General features: G+C 40.5%; 2 protein-coding genes across 2 annotated transcripts in view; one reads left to right on the forward strand and one right to left on the reverse strand.

Moving 5' to 3' along the window:
- triqk (triple QxxK/R motif containing) overlaps window positions 1–23,763 on the reverse strand; it is a 128,703-nt gene that overhangs the window by 63,110 nt on the left and 41,830 nt on the right. The window contains exon 3 of the mRNA XM_058618650.1: window positions 5,724–5,793. The gene's annotated coding sequence lies outside the window, so the exon portion shown is untranslated. The remainder of the gene's footprint in view (window positions 1–5,723; window positions 5,794–23,763) is intronic.
- Window positions 15,834–22,550, forward strand: cibar1 (CBY1 interacting BAR domain containing 1). Its single transcript, XM_058618651.1, has 9 exons — window positions 15,834–15,868; window positions 16,653–16,887; window positions 16,972–17,040; window positions 18,607–18,708; window positions 18,897–18,920; window positions 19,530–19,658; window positions 19,790–19,903; window positions 21,035–21,154; window positions 22,058–22,550. The coding sequence occupies exons 1-9, from the start codon at window positions 15,840–15,842 to the stop codon at window positions 22,166–22,168; spliced, it is 933 nt and encodes a 310-aa protein (XP_058474634.1). The 5' UTR covers window positions 15,834–15,839; the 3' UTR covers window positions 22,169–22,550.

The raw sequence follows: 23,763 nt of genomic DNA on the forward strand, positions 1-23,763 counted from the left end.
GCATGTTTTTGGACTGTGGGAGGAAACCGAAGAAGATCGTACACACGGGGACCACCACCGTGTGACCCTGGTTAACAACATACAATATTCAAATGTTGCAGAATTCATTATTATTTGCAATATTATTACCACTACTAATACTAACCAGGAAATAAGCATATCACAGCTCTGCAAGGAGCTACAAACTGATGTTGAAACTGATTTCAAAACTACGATTCATGACGTATTGGCGTGAGGATAAAAGTGTTGTGCATCACAGTGCAGACTGCTGATGTGACAGGCATTAAGAGTAGAACAGGACATTCCTTGTATACCTGCTACTTCCATTTTACAGATAAGCCCATAAATGTCAGTGATAAAATATGCATTACGCTCCGTTAACGGCGTCGTAGATGTCCAGCCTGAGAGGTTTCCACATTTTACTACACCAAGGTGTGCACAAACAAAGTGGAGGGGGAAGTGTAATCTTTCAACCCGCTGCAGGACACACATCTAAATAACAATAACATTTTCCATTTAGCAGACTGTAAAGATCAATAGCTGCTGTATATACTAACTGTGCATTTATTGAATAATTGCTCTTTTAATGCGTCTTATTGGCCACTACTGTGTAGCTGACCGCACACTGTGGACTGCACGTCTATGTAGGGGATACATTCCGTGGTCATCTCATAGAATATAACTGAATTTAAGAAACACATAATATATTTCAGCCTCATATGAAAGCTAACAAAGCGAAACAGACTTATCCTTAACGTGCCTTTGGTGCTGTTTTTGTACACTATACATAGCGTAATCATTAATTACTAATGAATTCTACATGACTTTCCTTACTCTTTGCTTCAACACATTTGCATAGAGCAAGCTTTGCATTGTACTGTAGCACATTATTGTAGCCCCGCTCTCTGCAGCATAGCCCTGGGTTCCTTTAAGCTCATTAACTGGAACAATAGTAAAGCTGGCAAATACAACAGACGACTACAAGGTTTGCTGCGGCACAATTACATATTTCTGAAGAAGACTTGCCGTTTGTAAAGTAGCAGAAAGGCCCTCTCGCGACGCTCATTCCAAATTGAAAGAGCAAACAATATCAAAGTGTTCAATAAGATCTGATGATGTACACACTAGATACATTGACATCAGCTGGATTGGGTAATCAATGACCTTTGAAGTGTATTTGAAGAAGCAGCTCTGAAATAGTATGCCTCCACTGCTCGGGGAAGGAAATGGATTTTTTCTTATTCAGTCATCAGAAAAAAAAAAATCCTATTCAGGCAAACTTGAATCTACAGAGCTCCATCAAAGGCACCACTTCAAGCAAGGCCTCGAGGTTTTCTTTGGGTTTCACCATGCCAAGCACTTTTTGCACACAACAAAACTGGCCCATGATATAAGTCCATTAAAGATTGTGTTGTATCACATTTCACCAGGTCTGAATTATACATCACTCTCCCGGTGGCTAAATTGTTCAGTTCTATCGTTAAACAAATGCTCAGAGACAAAAAAAATAGAGGAGGCTGAACGATACAAGCAGAGGAAACGTGCACAAAGAAAATCTCTCGCCCCTCTTGTCCTTTTGTTGTGGTCCGACGATGAGGGACTGACGTTCTCTGCAGACAGCTGATACTGACCCTGTACATGGAAATCAGACGTGGATAGGTGAGAGCGAGTGTGTGTGCGTGGCACATGTCTCTGCCTGTTTGCCCGTCTTGTCGGTGACAAGTGTCTGGTGTGACTGCACCTCTGTGCATGCGCGTGCGCGTGCGGATAAGTGTGATGGCTGTTTGCCACATTTGTGTGTACACTTGTGCGTGAGGCAGAAATGAAAGGCAAGAGTCCCATCTGTTGTGGTGTAATGACTGTGCTATTTGGAGGCAGGAAAGGTTTGGTGTGGGAGCAGCTGGTACCTCACCCGGTGACCTTTTAGCATTCCTCCTCTCACCATCTGACAGATGTGTCAACTCGATTATTTCAAAAGGCCCTGAATAAATAAGCGATTGGGAGAGAGCACTGCCCGCTAACCCAATGACTCGATGAAACAGAGGCTCAACACACATACAAACAGGTGACGGTGGATGCAAAGGGAAGCGCACCTGCGAGCATGCAAACACCCCCCCCCCCCCCCCCGATACTTGCAAAGACAAGGACCAACACCACCACATGCACAGTCGAGAGTACAATCACATTCTCAATTCGCCGAACTAAGTAAATGATCACAGAGGTGAGTGCACGCACGGCCCCTGTTGTTGCATCGCTTATTTCATACTTTCCCTCGCTGTTTCAAGCCCTTTCTCTTTCTATCATCTGCTGATGTTTGGTAAAAGGGGTACAATGGGGGTGAATTGAATGCCATTGTGGTTCGGGTGCCCTTGGAGCACCGCTATTAGCTGACTGTCGTAGGAGGGAGGGGTGCCGGGGCTGGGTGGTGGGGCCTCAGGTGTTGTTGGGAGGCCGCCGATGGACTCTCATTCCCCTGGCTGAATCCACAGCGGGTGGAGGAGAATGAGAGTCCGTTGTGTATACTGTGTGTGTGTGTGTGTCTGTGTGTCTGTCTGAGAGTGTGTGTGGAGGGGCAGGGGGCTAATTGACTCACTGAGTGATTGGAGGACTGTGAAGAGGCGACCGCAATCAGACCTGCCCTGATAGAGTTTGATGCCTCCCTAAATAGTTTTCAAATGGAGGAGCAGGTGCTGTTTTTCCGAACCAATCCCCACTGCCCGGGTGTATAGGAGAGGAGAGTGTGTGTGTGTTTGGATGAGGTCCTACTAGTTCACCGTCTGTGTGGGTTCTGTGCTATTGTATGACTCTTTTATTAGAGTAATCTGCATGAGGGGAAGTAATCAGACGTGGTTTATGTATATATCTATATATGTATATATATATATATATATATATAAATATATATATATATATATATACATATATAGATATATATTCCTGTTTTTCTATTCCTTTTAATACAGCAAATGTGTTTTGTTCACACTTTAATTCAATGTCTTGTATCACAATATCAAAACAAAGACTATGCAGTCACACACAGCTCAATATTACAGCATAAGCTGACAAAAGAAAGTGAATTCATGGTGGTGAGGGAGCACAGATGAAGGATAAATCCCACAGGGGAGCTGCAGTTACATCACAATTCAATTTTGGTCCCTAAAATTGGAGAAAAGACCCTCATTTTGTCTACTCCACTGTGTTAAGAATGACTTGTGTTGAAAATCCTCTAATGCTCTCGTCTGAAACCCCAGGGATTTGAACAGGCCCAGGACTTTCCAATCTCAAAAGCATGAAATGGGCTTCATCAAATCATTTCTAGTCATCTTGATTCCACCCGGTGGATGCAGACTGGTTTGTGCTGGTTATTGGGATGTCATGGTTTAAGATGTGTAAAACGTCCATTCTCTGCACATTTAACTGCCAACTCATCTCCAGACGACTCCATACGACATGCTCGGAATAACCGGATCGGATGCTGAGGGAAATCGGTTATTCTGAGAGAATTTAAAACAGTCCTGGCACAGACGTAAAGACACATGGTTGAGAGCTCTAAAACATAATGTAACACTCACACGAGTGACTAAAATGTATCTGAATCTCCACATGGCAGTCAGTAGCTTTCTAGATCATCCAAAATCTGCTCATATTAACCAAACCTCAGCATGGGTACAAAATTAACATCAGGGCTTTTGCCTGCTGGGTCAGAACCACGCACCATCACCACGGTCGGCCCTGGACTCCTGTCTCAGTGCTTCTGTCAGCACAGCAAGTCCGCCCCATCTATCATCTCCATTGATCTGCACTAATGACAGATGGTCGTTATGGGTGGGAGAGACAGATTGCCTTCAGCACAGCACGGCTTCACAGGCGTGTTCAGACAGCACAGGCTGTGTGTGTGTTCTCTGGGCATGCTAGAATATCTGATATCTTATTTCTTGTGGTAAACAAAGGCCCAAGACTATTTTCCCCCTAATTAATACAGAAACATGCTTAAGAGAGAGCAGGACTTTAATCGTTCAGGCAGGGGCCGCGGTGTTTCACTGCACTGTCATGCAAACTGGAGAAAATGTCATCAAACCGCAGCAATCCATCTGAACTGTTACTTCACATCATGTATGATTTAACGTGTATGTAATTGTCAGTGGAAAAAAAGTGCAGCTAAAATCTCATTAAAGAATCTGGGTCGCTAACCCATTCACTCATGTAATGTGCCCAGACACTATCCAGATGTGTGGCATGTGGAACGAAGCAAGGATACTCACTTCCCACCATAACATTTAGCAGAATTGTTGCATACTATGAATTTTGCATGGCGGAGTTTTACAGACAGAGAGTGTATTTAAAGATGCACGAGCCATGTGTGCATCACAAACAGCTGTTACATGCTAAGATGGCGTGTTACAGTCGTGGATTTGTGAAATCTGATATCAATAATCATATAACAATAGTAAATAATATCAATCAAATTGCGGGCTCTTACCGCGTCACAGTTTTTACAGTAAAGAACTCAGGAGGCACATTCAGAGGGACAATTTCATATAGTATTATGGATAATATCCAGTCTTGTATAAAGTACCTTAAAGGGACACTTGAGTAAATGTACAGGTACCTCACCAGAAAATGTGAAGTTGAAGTCACTTTTTATAATATTATTTAGTGAAAGTCTTAAAGTATATGACATTTTCTGTACTTCAGTATTAAAAGTCATTTTTCTGATATAAAATGTACTTCAATTTTAGAAGTAAAAGTGAGGAGTTAGGATTGGGCCATGGTGACTCAGTGGTAGGGGCGAGTTGTCTTTCAACTGGAAGGTTTTGGGTTCAATGCTCATCTATATGTGACCTTGAGCAAGACATTTAACCCCATGTTGCAGCATGTGAATGGCTATGAACGATGTGTGAATGGGTGAAAACTGAATTGTAAAGCAGCTCATCAAGACTAGAAAAGCTCTATATAAATACAGACCATAATGCCAACTCTTTGTCTTCTGATTTTGTTTGGTAGTAACGAGTAACAAAGATAGTTAGAGTAAAAGTAAAAGGGGCTAGAAATATAAACAACAAAGTAAAGTACAGACACATAAATTCTGTACTTGAGTACAAAGTATTTGTACTTTGTTACATTACAGTACTGATAATATCTTACAACCTCACTTCGATCATATCTGGCAGAATGTTGAAACTTGACAGCACATAAATATTCTTCTGGGCCTAATTTTTTGTTTAGGCCCAGTGCTACTTCTCTTGTTTATTGGCTGTGAACCTTGGAAGAGTAGTTCTACCTCGCTCAGAGTGATTTATTTATGAGGCCATGGATCTCCGTAAAGCCGCGTCAATGCAGCAGTCTTCTAGGGCGACGTCAATAAGTGGTCGATGCGTCCGCGCTTGCATGAGAATCATTCATCATTCCTTTGACTGTTCATTCACTATCATGTCAGTGGACATCAATTTTAAACTCCAATGACCACACTTAACAGTGCGGAGGGACGGTGAGCTGTCATTATTTCAGCTGAACGTTTGACACACAAGCAGGGTTTTCTGGTCAGAAGGTTGACTTAATCAATAATTATATCCCTTAAAAAAACCATGAGGGGTTTATCCACAAGAGACATTAATATAATGTAAGAAACCTTAAGGATTAGCACAAGTTAGAGGCTATTTTTCAAACAACAGAAATGAAATGCCTCTACACAGCTTAGACATAAAGTCAGTTTATATACTTACAAGATCAGAGGCGTCAAAGTCAAATGACCTGCGGGGCAATAAGCGTCTAATCTGGTCATGAGGGGGTCGTCTAGAGAAAAAAAGAGGGGAAATAAAACAAGTGTTCAGTCACGAGCGAACAATATGAGCTTTAAATAATAATGTGATAGCACAATTTAGACATTCATGATGATATTTCACAGAATTTCAACGCCAAAGTGTTTGTTTTGATATGGAATGATGTGTACTTCACAATGAAAAACATGTTTATGATGCAAAATAAATACATCTAATGTTATGCCCGAAGTTAACAGCATTGGTAATTACATAAAATGTACTTTTTTACGTTTCTGTAATGGTTAATACACCAGTATGTAGAAGCTCTTTAACCGGAATTATATTTTTAATGCTAAGATATAATTATTGTTATCCATGAATTTTCAAATGTGATATGTATATATATATATATATATGTATATGAAAAGAGAGAGGGAGAGGGAGTTACATTTTGTAATTTGCATAGAAGACATGGAAGTTAGCCTTTACTCATTGTATTGTTTCAAATCAAATTGCAATTGTATTTTAAAAAACAATAATTGTGCGTTCACCAGGCTATGGTGCTGACTGTGCACCTACTTTATGTTGCTCTCTACGACCAAAAACATGCACCAGCCTCATTTAAAATCCACGTTGGCCTCCGCACTTCACGTTGGAGGCATCGTAGCCTTGATGGCGACAGCTGCACGCACAAAAACGTTGTACACGTTCTTGTGTGCAGCAAGAATATCATCTATAATTCAAAGTACGGTTATTATGGGCTACAGTCACAGAGCTGTCCCAGTGCAAACTGACCAGCTTCATGTACTTAGATCTTAAAAGCTTGTACCCTCTGTGGGTCCCAGAGGTCTTTGGCAGCCAGTGGGCCCCTTGGATGCATCAGTCCATGATTTAGATGAGGCCATAAAACTCTAAATGGAGATCGGAGGCTAGTTGCTTAATTGACCTTTATTGGGCTTTCTGCTTCATTTGAAGACTGGATATTAAATTAACATGATAATTCAGGCCCAGCATGTTAATGCCACTATTGCCCCGCATGCAACCCACATTTTAATATCGCCCCGTATCTTTTATGGCTCCCATTGATTTAGCGCTGCTTTTTATTAACTGACTTTAATTTTCCATATTGGCGTACACTTACACAAAGAAGGTTTTTATTCCAATTGAGCAGTGTGCAGTTACATGACTGAGGATTTATGAGGCCATTTCTGTTTAAAAAAAAAAAACCTCCTCTATTCTCACTGTGACATATATAGGCTGTAACATGGAGATGAGATCCAGGAGATGAATGTAGGTTGGCTATAGAGGCAGTTAGAGGAATGGTTTCATGCCCGGTGACAAAGTTCTCTATTATAGTGATGTAATAAAAATGATGAAAATACGCCTGCATTAAAAAGTTATTAAAATCACCTTTCAGTCTTTCGGGATGTCTTTAGTTGAAGAACCTGCAGTCATAGCAGTTCTTCTGACTGTCCCAACATTAAGCACGATGACAGAGTCTGTACTCTGCTGTAGTGTATAATTAAAGACTGGACTTTTACACATGTCCAGTATCTAATTAATGCAGTCATCTTGGCTAAGATGGAATAGTTTTTGCTCTGTGGCCTTGAAGGAGGCTGAGAGAGTGCTACTGCCCTCTAGTGGTAGCAATATGAGCAATAGAAAGGTGATGGCAACGGGCCAGCAACTGCAGACGGGGTTTAAAGAGAGGGCACTAAAGATAATCTCAGAGTAAAAGTCCAATGACAACGATTTGGGAATAATCTCAGTCAGAAATGAAGTGTTTCTTATTCAAATATTCACTTCTTTGTAAAAACCTAAACTGGCACATATGTACACACCAGATCGCAGTTTCCCCCACACACACACATCGGTTTGACCATGGTATTCTTTTTAGGACACTGCATTGATTTCCATTCATATGGAAAACCTAAACAAAGCATTATCCCTAACCTTAACCCTTAGAAACCAGAGCATTTAGGCTGCTTTTTTCCATTACCATGTTAAAACGTATACAGAGGCTATAAGAATGTGCAGTATAGAGTGTCTTATATCCTTTTTACCCAGCACAACCTATATGCAATCTGATGAAAAATATTGTTTTTCATTTTCACCAACTACATAAACACACCTGAGCAAAAAGTACTAATTCTTTTATTTTTTTAATCGTTTCAGTCCAACGTTCGCTTGGCTCATTTTTAGGAACATCAATAAAAGAAAAACAGTCTATTTTGTGACCTCTGCACAATTATCGCTAATTTAAAAAAAAAAAATCTGCAATTTAAAATAAATCATAACTTTGACTCAACAACACTTACACAAAATGTATTTTGTAAAGACCAAAGATGTCCATGTAAGGAATTGTGTATTATTCCCACGACAATTTACCAAGGGTGTTCAGATCTGTGCCACGTGAGCACTAAAGGTTAACCATCACCAGTGAAAGCCTAACCATAACCTTAACCTGACAAGGACACTGTTCATGCCAAAGAAGGGTCCAAAAGAGGCAACAAATACAAGTGTATACCCACTCACACTCTCACACACACACACACACACACACACACAAACACACTGCCAGTCTGACAAAAACAAAAACAATACCACCCCCACCACATTTGAGGTGAATTGCTTCCTGGATGCAGCCTCTCCTGGGTGAATGCATTATCATTTTGCCTATGACAAAAAAGAAAAGCCAAAGAATCTGAATATGCGTTTACATCTGTCTTCCATTAATATGCATGCCTGAATCCACATCTCAACACAAAGCCAATTTTCCAGCCATCTGTGGGATGGCTGGTGGAGGTAATGAATATTCTTTATGAATATGTTTTATTTTGCTAGGTGGCAATACATCATGAACGTGCGGCTGTTTTTCCCCCCTCACTCCCCGCTCTGTGTCTCTGTGTCTCTGCGTCTCTGTCCCTTTCACTCTCTTCCTGCCTCTCTGAGCTGCTGGGAACCTTCGCTGCACAACCTGATGAATTTAATTAGACTGTAAAGACGGGGTTTGGATGGATGGACAGATGGAGGGAGGGTTGGATGGATCGAGTGAGTGGGAAAAAAATAAATGTTTTACCACGCAGACTCTCTTTCTCTAATAGGAGCCTTAATAAGCCACACACCTGCTCTGAATGGGGATGCTGCTGAGAGAAATACGGCTGCAGCTAATAGCGATCATGACTTCTGCAGTAACTACTCTGCAGCCCTGATGTTCATTTAATTACCAAAGTAACTCATGACTGGGGTACACTGCACTGAATACTCATCGGTTCTACCATTTTTCTTTAGCAAAGTCCTCACACACTCAAATTTCTTAGATTGTGGCGTCGAAAGAACAAGAATGAACCCATATGCTCAATAAAATATGTTGTCATAAGCTGCTACCTTTATAGATAATTCATGGGATTTTATAAACCCACAAAATTAATTATCCATAAATAATAAATAATAAAATCCAAAAACTCAATCCCTGACATATGCTATGCTAAAATACATGTTGTATATAAAGGCCACGCATGCATTTTTATGACACCGAGTTAAGAAATGAGGACAGAGAGGTGGCATGTAGGATATGTCGGCCTTTAGGCACCTTTATATGTCACAGCGATGATTAAGACGTCATTGACAGTATTACTGTTCGCTGCTCGCAGGTCTCTTGGGCACTGGCACAGTCCATTGGCTGGTGGTGTCCTTTAATGATTTATGATTGAAGTTAGCCCGTGACGTCCCCAGAGGATCCTCCAGAGTGAGCGGCGCGGGGAGTGACCAGTTTTATGGCAGGACTGGGAATCAATTATGCTAACGCCGGGTAATGAATGCACTTGAGGGAACTGCTCCCCACACTCAAGGGCCATTTTTAACATTTGCATATTGATGGCAGCAGGACGGTGGCCACTTTCATCTGGATGTGATGGAGCACCGTGGAAATGGACTTCTGTGTGATCCTTTCGATTTCACTGCATTTTTCTTTGCACTACTTTACTTCAATGTTGTGACGGTTAGCTTTAGTTCAGTTACCATATTGACCTGGCACAAAAAGTAAGGACATTTGTGTTCGGCCGATCATTTCTCTGTTGTAACAATGCGTCTTGGCAATAAACCTTGTTCTGTTGGAAAGCTTGTTTATTTTCTATTTTAAATAGTGCCACATTTGTAAGGAAAATGCATTTGTGGGTTGAGCAGCAGAGTTGAGTATGTGGGTTGTGACCATGAAAAACTAGTCAAATCTCGCTATTGACTCTTGTCTGGTGTCATTTATTGGATTGGACGACTCAAATCTGAAATAACAAGACTTTTAACAAACGGGGGCCTCATTGGCCTTTTTGCCAAGAAGCATCGTTACGACATAGAAATAATTGACCAATCAAAAATGTATTTTAGTTGGAACAATAGATGTATGTTAATGCCCACGTCAGTCCACTCCAGACACACATAATGAAGGAATTGAATAAAAAGTATTACACGGATGATGGACACGTTTAAACGGTCCCAGTGACAATCTAAATCTGATCAGTTCATCAGTGAGTCTGACTACATCTGTGCCAAATTTGAAGACGTTCTCCCAACATGTTCCTGAGATATCACCTTCACAGAATTAGGACGGACAAAACGATTTGTCAGACGGACAACCCGCCGCAGCACATAATGCCTTTGGCCGCAGCTGTTGCTGGTGCAGAGGAATAAAAATGGACCACACAAACAATCTTTTCCCCACCCTTTCACATTATTAAATACACCCAGTAATGTGCACTCAACCAAGCCTCTCCCTCTTTTTCAATAGTCTGAAGTCATTTTCAATTAAGGCCTTTTTGCGGCGGGCATGTGAGGAGTCCTGGAAGTGCTCCAGTTTCACCCCCGATGGACTCTGATAGACAGTGTTTGGTTTAAGAGGAATAACGTGAACCCTTTTATGGCCACCAAGGTTAACATGCATTAAAGGCATCTGTTTGCAAAGATGGCGGTCTGGCAACACTCCCTCTCCTTCAACTGTAATGCATTAAGGTAAATAATAATGCCAGACTGAGCGAGATCACTATGTCCGATGCGCCTCACCAAAGTAAAGAAGGCTATGAATATGAAATGTGCTATGAATAAGTGATGTGGCGTTGGTGACACTGCAAAAAAAGAACTGGGTGTGAGTTCAAGGCTTCTTCTCGGAATGCAGAGTCAATGAGATCATGATGGTGACGTATGAATCATGTATTTTTAAAGAAAGCATCTGGAAAAAACTAAATGTAAGTTGAATTCTTATCATTCTATACATTAACTAAGACGTTGAAGCTACCAGCTATTTAAAATAGCTCAGTATATACCTCCATCAACACATTGTTGTTGCTGTAACTGGAGGATAAAAAGTTGTAGATAGATTTTTTGTATTTCATGCCAGGCTAGTTGTTGTCTCAGTGACCTCTTGGCACAATTTACCAAATAAAACCACCAGTTGTCACTTTCTCACCCTAACAGGTCATTTGTGTCTTTATTTTAACCTAAGCTAACATAGCTCCACCTTCATATTCAAGGTGAACATTGTCAATGTCAAGTTTATACTATTGAATGATAAAAATATATATATATATATACAAAACAATTGAGATACTCATTTTCTGAGTATCTCAATTGTTTGCACAGTAACGGCGGGATCATGGAAGTTGTAGTGAGGTGACCCAAGTGCATCCAATAATGTGAATGACTTCTTTTGACAGACAAATAAAATGCTAACACATGTGCATAGGGGATGTGACACCAGTGACCGATGACTCAGACTCTTTTTTATTTTGCTCTCAGCTTCTCCCTCTCCAGAGGTTGCCACAGCACATCATCCGCACACTTGATTTGGCAGAGATTCTTACACCGGCTGCCCCTTCCTGACACAACCCACTCATTCATCTGAGCTTGGGACCGACACAAGGAGTACAGTGGATGTCGTCCGCATAGATAAAATTTGGATTAATTGTTCAGCCCTACTTGGGAGTACTTAGTTAGAATTATGTTTTGAATATATCAGCATTTATGCATAAATGGCAGGAAATTTAAAAAGAAGAAAATTAAAGCACATAATTCAAAATTATATAACATAATAATAATAATATAATAATATTATATAACATATAAACCATATTTACTGCAGTGAGAGTTACACAATGTACTTTTTAAACTATACCTCAACAAAATTCACTTCCCCACCAGAGTGTCATACCTGGGGAAGATAAAGTTTGGACACAAATAAACTTCGAGAAACTTCGGTGAGTGACGTTATCACTCGATGGAAGAGACAGACAGAGGCAGACAGGCAGTGTTGGAGGCTTCCACTAATTTGATCTGGTGACATTTTCTTCACCAGCTCCTGGGGGAGAAAGAGCAGCAGGCAGGGAGTGAGGGATTTAGAAAAAGGAGGTGTCTGAGGAAGAGTACGGGTGATATATGGGGAGAAAGAGAGAGATGGCAAAAGGAGACACTAATAAACGCAGACAACAAAGACTCTAACCTGAGATCCAAACCCCTGGAGACACGCAGAGGTTTTTCACTGGGTCAATAAAAGCATTGGACCGTGTCTGTGTTGGCTTGCCCTTCAAACACCCGCTTAACTGCAGTGAAAAGACTTTTGATCAAGGTTGGCAGAGCATCCACAGAACTTGAAATGGTGGAATATGTATTTGCAGAAAATGTCATTTATGCACAAAATCACCAGGTTGTTCGATTTTGACGATAACTAGTCAATTACGAACTGTTTAAGCCACAAATTGTTGCTTACAGATTATACCAATGGACACAATGTTTGAGGAAAACAACTCATATTTGCTTTAAACTTTAGCACTCAAGTAAAAAAATGTAAGGAGTGAACTACAGTGAAGAAATATCGAACTGTGGGTGACCTTCCAGATGCTCTACTGTAAAGGTGAACTGTGCAAGCAAAAGCAAATAACAAAACAATTTCAAGAGAATTCTTGCGGGGGCTGGTGTCGAGGATGAGGAGGACACTAGCGAGGATACTTGCTGCAGCAGGTTTGGCTTCTGCTGCACGCGTTCAGGGAATGTGTGGAGTTTTACTTTTAGTTTCAGTGGTTTATGCAAAGTCATTTAAATACTAGATCATGTCTGTTTGCATATATTTAAAACAACAATTGCGATATTACGTCAGACGATATATCTTGCTCACCTCTACAGTAGAGAGGTGAATTTCATTTCATGTTTGGTTGAACATAAAAGCCGAACTGATCAGGACTTTTGTCTTTTGTGTTATTATTGTTTTGATACTCTCCAGAGGAGCATTTAATTGCATCTGAAAGCTTTGGATTATTATTATTTGCGGACTAGTTTAAAGTTAGAGCACTGAAAATTGAGTTTGAATCACACACAGAGAAAGAGAGAGAGGAGATATTTCCCACTGGATACTTCAGGGTTAATTCCTGCAACTGAGCAATGTTGTGTCGCTCTGCCAAATCAGAGGCATGTAGCTGTTAAAGGAAGGAGAGCGGAGTTAGCCAAAATCAGCATGATGACATATCGACTTTTGGCTTGTAATTTCATTTTATGCACCGAGTGGCAAACAAGATATCACACTGTTCATAATCCTCAGCCTCCCCAAACACTCGCTCACTCACTCACACACACACAAACATGCAAACACCTCCCACAGACCCCAGACTCCCACTGTTAATAACAGGGAATCTGAAGCTGTGTGTGTGTGTTTCTCCATGTGGGAGGACAGCCTCAGGTCTGGAGTGTTCACACCAGGACTTGCACCTGAAGACACAAGGATTCTGTGGGAAACAGACGTGGTTGCCCCCACTAAGTCCCCCCCCCCATGTATGACATATGTCACTCCCAATCTGTCCAGCAGGCCACACATCTCCCCACTGTCCTAGTGTGGAGCTGCAGAGGACAAGATTCAGGAAAGACGAAAGACAGAAGAACCTGAGGACTGAGCGAGAGGGCACAGCGGGACAGCAGCAGCAAGCGAGAGAGAGAGAGACATGAAGAAGCATGAATGAGACAGAGAGGACTGGTGCTGCTGGTACTGGTGCTGCTCTCTTCTTGCTAAATGAAACTTGGAAAACAACACCATCTGTTTTTAAGATGCACAGCCGAAAAGGATGCCACCATTCATGAATATATTTAGGAGTAGCCAGTGTAAACAACTCAGCATTCTCACCACACAAAGATCCTCCAGGACGTCATTTTTATGGACTACAAATCTTAGATTCGAGCTACGAAGTCTCACGTAAAATAAACTTATCATGATTGAACTTGCAAGGACAGGCACCTGGAAGTGAAATATTCCTCCTATGTATGTATGAGGGAAGACTTCACAAACATCTACCAGTAACCAGGCAAAGTAACGCTACCAATTTTGGCATATTGATGAATGGAAGTGGATCGCCATCATGTGGTTGAGTCATGCAATCACACGAAAATAATATTTCATCACTCTCAAGAATCAAGATACTATTACAGCGTCATCGTCCAGTGACCTCCGCAATTAAACATTTATATTTACAACCATGTACACAACATAATTAGACATAGACACACTTACACACACAGACGATTAAAGTTATAGACAAGGACAATATAATAATATACAATATAATAGACAATATAAAAGTGCTATCATTTGTTTTATATATGTACAGTACAATGTTTTAAAGGTTATTAATCCAAGTTTGTTTTTTTGTGTATATGATAAAGTAGTACATTTAAAGAGTTTTCCAGGAAATGAATGACAGCCTAATAAACAACAATTACACTAAAGGTGGCTACTTGAACTCAGTCTTCCTATAAAATTATTTTCCGAACAATTAATCCATACCTGCATCAGCTGTGGCAAAAAAGTATTAAACAGATCCTCTTGGGATTCCAGACACACAGATGCAATGGCCATGTTTTACATTGCCAATCTGTTACAGTGGGATCTCCCCTGCTTCAATCCCATGGATGATTAAGCGTGATAATTAAGGTTTTTGGACATTTTCCACAGAGGAGCAGACGCGGCAGCTGGTGACATTCATGCATTCCCAAACACAGAGGAGGGAATTACAATGAGGCCTCCATTCATTCCACTGATCACAGAGTCTGCTCTTGGCACCAGTTCATAAACAGTGAAGCTGTGACTCTTTGCAGGCATCTTTGTTGCAATGTAGGCAATGTACCTTGATCTCTTTGGGGAATTAGAAAAGCAATAGCCAGACCAAAGCCAAATATTTGGATTCATCCAGCAGCGGTATTTACTTCCTCATTTCGCTAACAAGGTAAATATCTCTAATAGTATGCAACAAAATACTAAGTATTAAGCAGTACTAACATAAAGATTTCATCGGTGGTTTATATTGTATTTTGTCAGTGAGATAAGACAAATCAAATCAAGTATGAGAACAATAAGTGTCAGAATCCAAGATTGTACAAGATGAAAGCAATGGTCTTTACTTCAAATGTTAATTTTACTTATTTATTCTTTATTCTCCATATGAGTGTCGCTGGTGCCAAAATGGTAATCACAAATGATGTTAATGAATTTTGTGATCATGATTATTTCAATTTCATTGTTGTCTGCAAACTTCCTTACTTTTTCGGGACCTTACATTTCTAAAACGTGGAAAGTTCTGGTTTAATTGATTAATCAAAAACTGGAGACAAAGTAGGTTGTCTCAGGATTTTGTCTCTAGGTTTTCAGTGAAAAACTAAATGGTTAACTCGATGTTCTACAAGTCTGTACTTTGTTTCCTTTTACGTGTATATTTCTTCTAAAGTAATCAGGAACAATAACACAACGTTTGAGCAAAACTGTGTAAACAAATGATACAGCCTTACCGTCGGCTGTTTCCTGTCATCAAACGATACTGCCATCTCTGAGAGAAGGCTATTTACTGTCACGCCAGAAAAGTAAACTGAGGGCTTAACGACTCAATTTCCCAGAAGGCATTGCTGAAGCGGAAGCGCAGAGGGAGGAGGCGAGGAGGAGGGAGAATCCATGGAAACGGCAGACTGGCGTGCTAGCCTTTTAGCATAGTGAGTTAGCGTGAAACAGGGACAAACGTAGTCGTGCGCTGCCGCAATTTCATTTAGTTAATCTCTGCGAAGATGAGTCGGACACCTGATGCAAGAGCGAGGTAACGAGTCAAACATGAGCATGTGTTAATGTCAGTTAAAGCCAGTGGAGCCGTGTTTTGTACCCGTTATAAAAACGAACATAGCAAGAGCAGCGAGGATCGAGTGTGATCTGTACATTCAAAATAGATAAATGTAGGTCAACTAGCTGATTTAGCTGCTTTTCTGGCTTTGCTCACAATAATATCTGTAAACGTGTTATCCTCTAATGTGCGTCCTTTTGTCAAAACTGTCTCTTACATAAACGTTATTATTACGATTGCCTGACAATTATGAAATAAGAACGTTGTTTTGGTTATTTGTGATGGCAGATGATTCATACTCATATCTTATTGTTTTCATTTGTCCCAAGATGTCAGAACATGAGCACAAACAGATGAACAACTGGTTAGTAGTTAATAGTAGGCTTGAACTATTTTGAATAAATATCTAATTGCAATTATTTTGGAATTGCGATTGCAATATGATTTGTGAAATCAGAGGGAATGGTAATGTTTATATCATTATTCTCATTTTCATTTGTACATCACACAGTAAACATATTTAAAATGATTACTGTGTGAAAATCTGTCTGTGAGAATCAAAGATGTTCTCTTCAGTCTGTAGAATAATGTGTGTAGATTAAGACAATAATTAATCTGGCTTTAACAAATATTGCGCCACATAAGGTAAAGTTACTACAATTAACTTATTATAGGTGCTTTTTGTATCACAATCCTGATAATATTGTACATTACATTGTATTGTCCACCATAATTACTGCTGGGATTCCTTCACTGTCTCCAGGGACAACCAGACAAGAAGGATCCAGGAGAGCGTCACCAATGTAGAAAAACATTTTGGAGAGATGTGCCAGCTTTTTGCTGGCTATGTTCGTAAAACAGCCAGGCTGCGGGACAAGGCTGACCTCCTGGTTCGTGAGATCGGCTTGTATGCCGACACAGAAACGCCAAATCTAAAGAGGGGTATGAAGCAGTATGCTGACCACCTGGCCAAGATTCAAGACTACCGCCAAGCTGAGGTAAAACATAAATGATACGTTTAAAGCCACAGCCTAAATGTGTGAAGTAAGACATAACCTAATGTGGACCCGTTTACTTTGCAGGTGGAAAGACTCGAAGCCAAAGTCATAGAGCCATTAAAAAGTTATGGTGACGTTGTGAAACGTAAAAGGGTAATTATGACATTACATTTTATATGAACACAAAATGAGAATGCAAATGCTTTCCAAAATCATTATGGTCTAGTTATTCATCAGAAAAAAAGGGCTTCAGTCGACCAAGAATTTATACCTTCTATAGTGCAGTGTTGGAAAAGCATTAGAAAATATGGGATGGCAGCGTAGTTTGGTTCTCCTCACAATTCAGAGTAAATCAAAGACAGATTGAAAGACAGGTTTCAATAGCTTCAAAGGTTATTGGAAACAAGGAACTGAAAGCACTAAACTCGGTCTATGAGAAAGCTGTACTTTCTGAATGACAAATCCCGTATTGATATACCTTCTCTCGAAGGTAAAAGTGCATAGATCGATCAGACACAAATCCAATCAGTACAAGCTCTCCTTTCTCCCATCTTCTATCACATTTCTTACTAAACAACCTGCTCTAAGACTGTTAGCTCCCAAAGATTATTTTGCAGTTTTTAGGGGTATTCATAGGTTTTAATATTCTTTAATATGTTCTTTTTAATCTCATCTATTTGTTGTTAAGATCCCTGGTTTTATGTTTTACAAATCCTTAAATACACTCATTACACTCAGGAAACTCAGGAGTGTTCGATTCTTATCATTCACTTATGTTGTTTTTAAATCGAATAATCTCCTGAAGTGGCTCTGCTGTCCAAGACAAATTTCAATATTTATCTTGATCTTGAGTAATGGAGTATTATATCACTGTGAAATGATAAAGAAATAGTTTGGATCATAAATGTCTCAGTTTCTGTCAGTACTGCCGCATGGCCACATGGGTGCAGTATTGATTTAATGATAATATCTTAATGCCTCACAAACTATGTTTTTTTTATGCCACAGCCAGCCTCTTCCCTTCATGGTGTCATTTTCTTGACCAGGATGAAAACAAATATACTCTTAATCACACAGTGGTGCAGTTTTAGTGTTATGTTCTCAGACTCAGAAATACTTAATTGATCCCAGGGGCAGATTTGGTTTCATTACAGTCACTCCAGCCAAGATATGGACCAAATAATTACAATAAATAGTAATATTACATATTGGTAAGGGTATGTGAATGTAAAATATATGCATTGCAATACACTGATAATGTACAGAGGATGATAAGAAGGTGAAAATACAGTGTATACACCAGAGAAATGGCAAATTCTACTGGCTATACATTGATTTGCCTGAGTAGGTGCAAAAATATATAAATAGGCTTGTTTGCCGTCAGATGCTAAATGAATCACTCTGCTTTGAGAATAATTGTGATTAGTCATTTGATGAACAGAGAGATTGTGTTTGCCAAAAAGAAATTATACCTGGCTGGTTAATTTTTAATTTCTCATCAAAGACAAAACCACACATTTAGTCACTCAACCAATTTGCTTAACATTGCTAACTGTTACTGAGTAAAGAGAACATAAAAAGCGTGCGCTTGAGGACTGGATTGAGAAACACTGAGGCGGAGCAAGTACTCGTTAGATCATATCCTTGGTATCTGAATCACTATCGATGCTAACTTTGGTAATGGCTGCTGTGTCCTTGTGTGCTTGTACATCCATGCAGGACGATCTGAAGACGACACAAAGTGCCAGAGACAGAGAAGCTAAACAGATGGCTCAGCTTGAGAGGACCAGACAAAGAAACCCCTCAGACAGGCAGATTATTGTATCCTTCTCCTCCGTGTTCTCGTAGAAATTTTAGTGCATGTGACTACTAGTTTGAACAGGAAGATAAACATATAAAAAGGTTTAATCTCATTGAGTTTTAAAATGATTACTCTCCATATCTTCACAAGGACACCACTTTTGGTTTTTTTCCACTGTATTTCCATGTTTCCTTGACCAAGCCTCCAGTCTCAGGTGTGTCCCATAATCCCCGTATCTCAACACTGCCGCTGAATTACCCCCAAAGATGACACATAAATTACATTGAAGTAGAAGCACAACTCCCAACTTACTCGTTATAATTACATAAGGGGAGTGGACTTATAACTGACTCACAAACCCACAATCACACTGCAGATTCTCCAGGAGAAACATGTTCAGTCATCACCGGACCAGTTCTACACACCTTTAGTAAAACAAAGTAGAAACCAACCACATCTCTTTGGAACTCCTGTTTCTCTATGTGTGTGTGTGTGTGTGTGTGTGTGTAAAGTTTCTGTGTTAAATTGCCTGTTTGTGTAAGACATGATTGCAGAAAATATTGCTTTCCCTTCCTGTGGAATGAGCATTTTATCATATCAATATCAGATGGGCTTTTGTCAGTGAGTGTTGCAGGTGTAAAACTAATGGTACGGCAATATTTTTGGACAATACTGGTTTCAGGTGCTTCCCATTAGTGACACTGCCAAATACATATTACTTCACGCATCAAGATCTAATTTCCCCGTTAATGAAATCAACAAGTACAAAGGAATGCTGTTGCCATTTGCCTTTGATGCCTGAAGCCTGTTGTAATAGCACCATGTGTTTTGAAGTATGTAGTACTTCCTCTTGTTTTGCCACCAGGCTGAAAGTGAGCTTCAGAGAGCCACAATGGATGCCACACGGACAACCAGGCAGCTGGAGGAGACCATAGATGAGTTTGAGAAACAGAAAATCCGGGACATCAAGGTCTGCTGTGCTGAGCTGAGCTCACCGCCTCAAATTACTACCCACACGCTGAACTTCTCGCCAAATTAATTGAGTGTCCAAGGCTTTTCAGAATTGAAATATGTGTACTTTTTTTTTTTGCCACCTTACAGAAAATATTCGGTGAGTTTGTGACAGTGGAGATGTCATTCCATGCGAAGGCCTTGGAGTTGTACACCATGGCCCATCAGAGCATTCAAAGTGTGGATGAGGAGGAGGACCTCGAGGTAGGTTCTGCTCCAAATGCACCATGCCCTGTTGTTTTCCAGCATGCATGTTTGTGTGCAGGAGATACTGAGGTGCAATTATTGAGAAAAAGGATGTGTATTTAAATGTGTCCGTGTACTCAGGGAAAAGAGCTGATGATTACACAATGCAGGTGTTGTACTCGATTGACCTCTAGGTTATATTTATATAAGTTATCACAGTCTCACCTATTACTCATCAACCTATTGCTCATATGTACTTAATAGACCACACCCTTCGAGCGATGTCGTAACGTTGAATTAACCTGCAGTGGTGACTATGCGTCATACCAGCTACCGTCTTGTGTTCACAGCTTTGTTTGAGGGGTTTGACAAACTATTTTAGGAGCTGTCGTGTAAAAACAAAGGCTCGGTAATATTCAGTAAGTGAAGCTGCTCTTTGCAGATGCCCGTGTGCTATTTTCCCTCCACCCCTCGCCATCTCATCTGTGTGTTTTGCACTGAATCATCTCCCTTCCATTCATATTGAAGCGAAACTCCTCACCCGGCCGAGGCTGTTTTTCAGTGAGTCACAGTACAAAGCAGGGGAGATTGAATCATCTGAAAATGACAGGCATGAAGATAATCCTGATCAAGAGCCTTTGCGGATTTTACTGTGGCGAAGTGATAACCATTGGTGTGGATTAAATCGAAGCTTCTTGTGCTCCCAGAGGCATACCACAAGCTGTTTTGTTTACATGCCACAAAAACTCAGTGACAGCCAATTAACTGCTTGAGTTAATTCCTTTTTGTGTTTTTGTTTTCCTGCTGAAACAGTAACCCTTACTTGAAAGAGTCGAAAAACAGCCTAATATCTCCAAACTTTGTGTTTTGGGATGAATGACAATCAAAACCAATCATTGCAATTACAAATATTGTTATTATGACACAACTCATGTTCCGAGAATGTCCACTCTTATTTGTAGCATTTGATTTGTAAGCCATGACATCACTTTTGTATCACACTGCTCCGTTTATATGAGTGTTTTTTATCACACATTTGATTTAAAAAGAATCAGTGCCTACATTATGATGACCCATAATGCGTGTAGGCATTGCTCATATTCCTCTGTATTTCTGGAAAAGTCTAGCACCTCCCACTGTCTTTGGCAGGTGTTCAGGAGTTCGCTGCATCCCCCTGACTACCAGTCACGCTTAGACATAGTACGAGCTAATTCTAAAACCTCCCTCGATCGGACCGGCTCCTTTCTGAGTACTTCAGGGACTTTACAGGTAAGATGCAGACAGTGCAAAGACACCAAACACCTGATAGAAAAACTAGAATTTCCCTCAGAAGATCACGAGTCTGTAATGGGACTGACTGTGACAGTTCCGAGTTTCAGTGTTATGATGAAATCAAATAAAAAAAACTGAACTCGGTAGATTTCCTCATACCAGAAGTGACTAGTGCTCGATAACAGCAAGGCTTATCAGTTCTGCCAGGGTTCATGTGTGGCATCATCCCAGCCATCTTTCAGTTACAATTTCCTCATGTCATAGCGTGCCAGTAACATAATGCATGACATCAGACCCATCACACATTTCCTCATACGTTCACAGTATCACCCCAGCATTTGAAACAACTACTGCAGTACCACACTGCATTTGTGACATGTATGGACAGCTAGTCTAGCAGCTTCTCTTGCTGATGAGAAGTTTTTGGCTTCACACTGGGTGTGTTTTCTTATTTTCTATCTTCCATCTAGAAAAGGTCCCAAAGTTAGCGCACAGAGGCAGACTGCTGTTTACACCTGTCATCAGATTGCGCCTCAAAAGCAGCGTGGGTCACATTGCGACCATTCTTTCTTAGGTTTGATATCATCTCTGAAAAACTGCAGTCACTGCTAAACAAAAACACACTTGGCGTCAGGGTCACAGGGTAGAAAAGGGGGACTGAAAATCCCGATGCCAACCAGATAAAATGGTCCTTCAGTGTTAGGCATATTTATGTCCATATAATATTATATCAAGTGAAAATAATAAAAGTAACTAGAGGAATTTTATCCGTTTTGCCTCGTTTCTGAACCACAATCCCCCCCCGAGTGAAGCGTAAATTTTTCAGAATCACCAAAATGTGATTAATGACTGCCTGCTGTGTGTTTTAGTTGTACAGTGACAGTTTATGTGTTGTCACAGCAACAAAGAGCTTACAGTCAGCAGACGAGAGGTGAAGAGGAGGACAACGACGACGGAGATGAGTCTGAGGAGGAGGACGAGGAGGAGGAGGACACAGATGAAGAAGATTAAATTAAAAAAAAACAGTGAAAATGATCTGTATTTATAATCGTGCTTTTCTAGTCTTCTGTTTTGCCATTCACACAGTGCATCTACAGCGAGAGATTGAACCCCATACTCGACCTGCTCTACCAGATGTATTATCCCTTTGTTTGTTTCTGTTTTTGTAAAAGAAAAGCAATGTCATTGCCAAAATCCCCTCTGTTACAGGTGATCTGAGCAGTATTTAAGTGGTGCTTTACTGTTGTGCTGTGCTTTGTAAGCGAGCTTGTTCTTCTTGACTAATATTAGTTTGGTTTTTTTTGCTTCTGTATATTTTTATATTGCACACAATGCGAAGATGTGCAATATGTGGTGTCACGTCTTTATAAATAAAAATGAGTTTGTTATTTTCCATGATGTTGCAATGATTCGCTGCTCTGTACTAATACGTACATGGTGTACCCTCGGTCACTTTGCATAAATAGGCCTGCAGAGAGCGTTGATTGTTATTTTAGAAACGGTTCATAGTGTGAATCAGTCTAAGCGATGGTAGTTACATGGCGACAGCAACCGAAAGTGACTCATCCTTTCCACAGACATGCAAACGTCAAGGACATTTTGCATAATGTTGACTGTGTGTATCGCAGCCTGAAGAAATGCTCCTGTATATTCACATCGCACATTATAAGACCCAATTGTGTGCATGTGTGTTACAGAATGTGTTGTCTGTCACTGTGGAGGCTGCTGCCACAGGCAGCTGATGGCTCCTATCTCTGTCTTGCATGAGTCACTCGACACGTTTATCATTCCTCCACTGTGCCCATGTTTTCACGAATACTTTCCTGCCCCTGGACATGGCAGACACACACACACACACACACACACACACAGGCACACATTGTATATATTACAGGTCAAGACCATTATCAGCTCAACAAACAGACTGCAGTTAGATGCACATTTACATGTGTATAAATCATGGAGCCATTGTGTAACCATCAAGTTGGTTTTGATAATACAGCGGATATGAGAGCTGCCTCTCTTATAGCAACACTGACACTAATCTTACTGATGAAGATAAAAGCTGCATAGGTGATTTTACCTTTCTGCATGTAAAGGTTGACGTGTACGCAAACACAAACCAACACACACTCACATACCAGTTTGATTTAAGTGCACCGTGTGTCTGAGTGGCCTGTGCTCCAGTGAGTCATCGCCTATAAAGTGTATGTTTGTGTGATCGTGAGTCACAGAGCTTTTCCAATTGCAGATAAACCTAAAGGCTCCACTCCCTGATCATAGAGTAGAAGAACGGGCCATGATCGGTGGAAAGGAAAGAGTTCCAAAAGAAGCAAAAACAATACAACATGAAAGCGGTACCAAAAAAAGAAGAAAGGCCAGCCATTTTGTTAGCCAATAGTCAAAGAGATAAAGGAAGACGAGAGGCGGTTATGACTCACTGACTGTTAAAAAGCAAAGAATGAAAAACAAACAGGGATATCCATGCAAGGAACCAGATGTCAAGAGAATGAGAAGAATGGGGGAAGAGGGACAGTTGCACTTTCAAATTCAACTCCCCTTCACGCATATGCTTTTATATCCAGTACCTTTCCCTGGAGCACAAC

The sequence above is a fragment of the Solea solea genome, chromosome 20, assembly GCF_958295425.1.
Source record: "Solea solea chromosome 20, fSolSol10.1, whole genome shotgun sequence".
NCBI lineage: Eukaryota > Metazoa > Chordata > Actinopteri > Pleuronectiformes > Soleidae > Solea > Solea solea.

What these genes read in the sequence shown, in the direction of transcription:
- cibar1 (XM_058618651.1), top strand. Translation starts at nt 15,840, where the DNA reads ATGAGTCGGACACCTGATGCAAGAGCGAG. An exon ending in CCTCAGACAGGCAGATTATT is followed by an intron (nt 18,709 to 18,896) that starts GTATCCTTCTCC and finishes CCAAGCCTCCAG; the next exon opens with TCTCAGGTGTGTCCCATAAT. An exon ending in AGGTGTGTCCCATAATCCCC is followed by an intron (nt 18,921 to 19,529) that starts GTATCTCAACAC and finishes TGAAGTATGTAG; the next exon opens with TACTTCCTCTTGTTTTGCCA.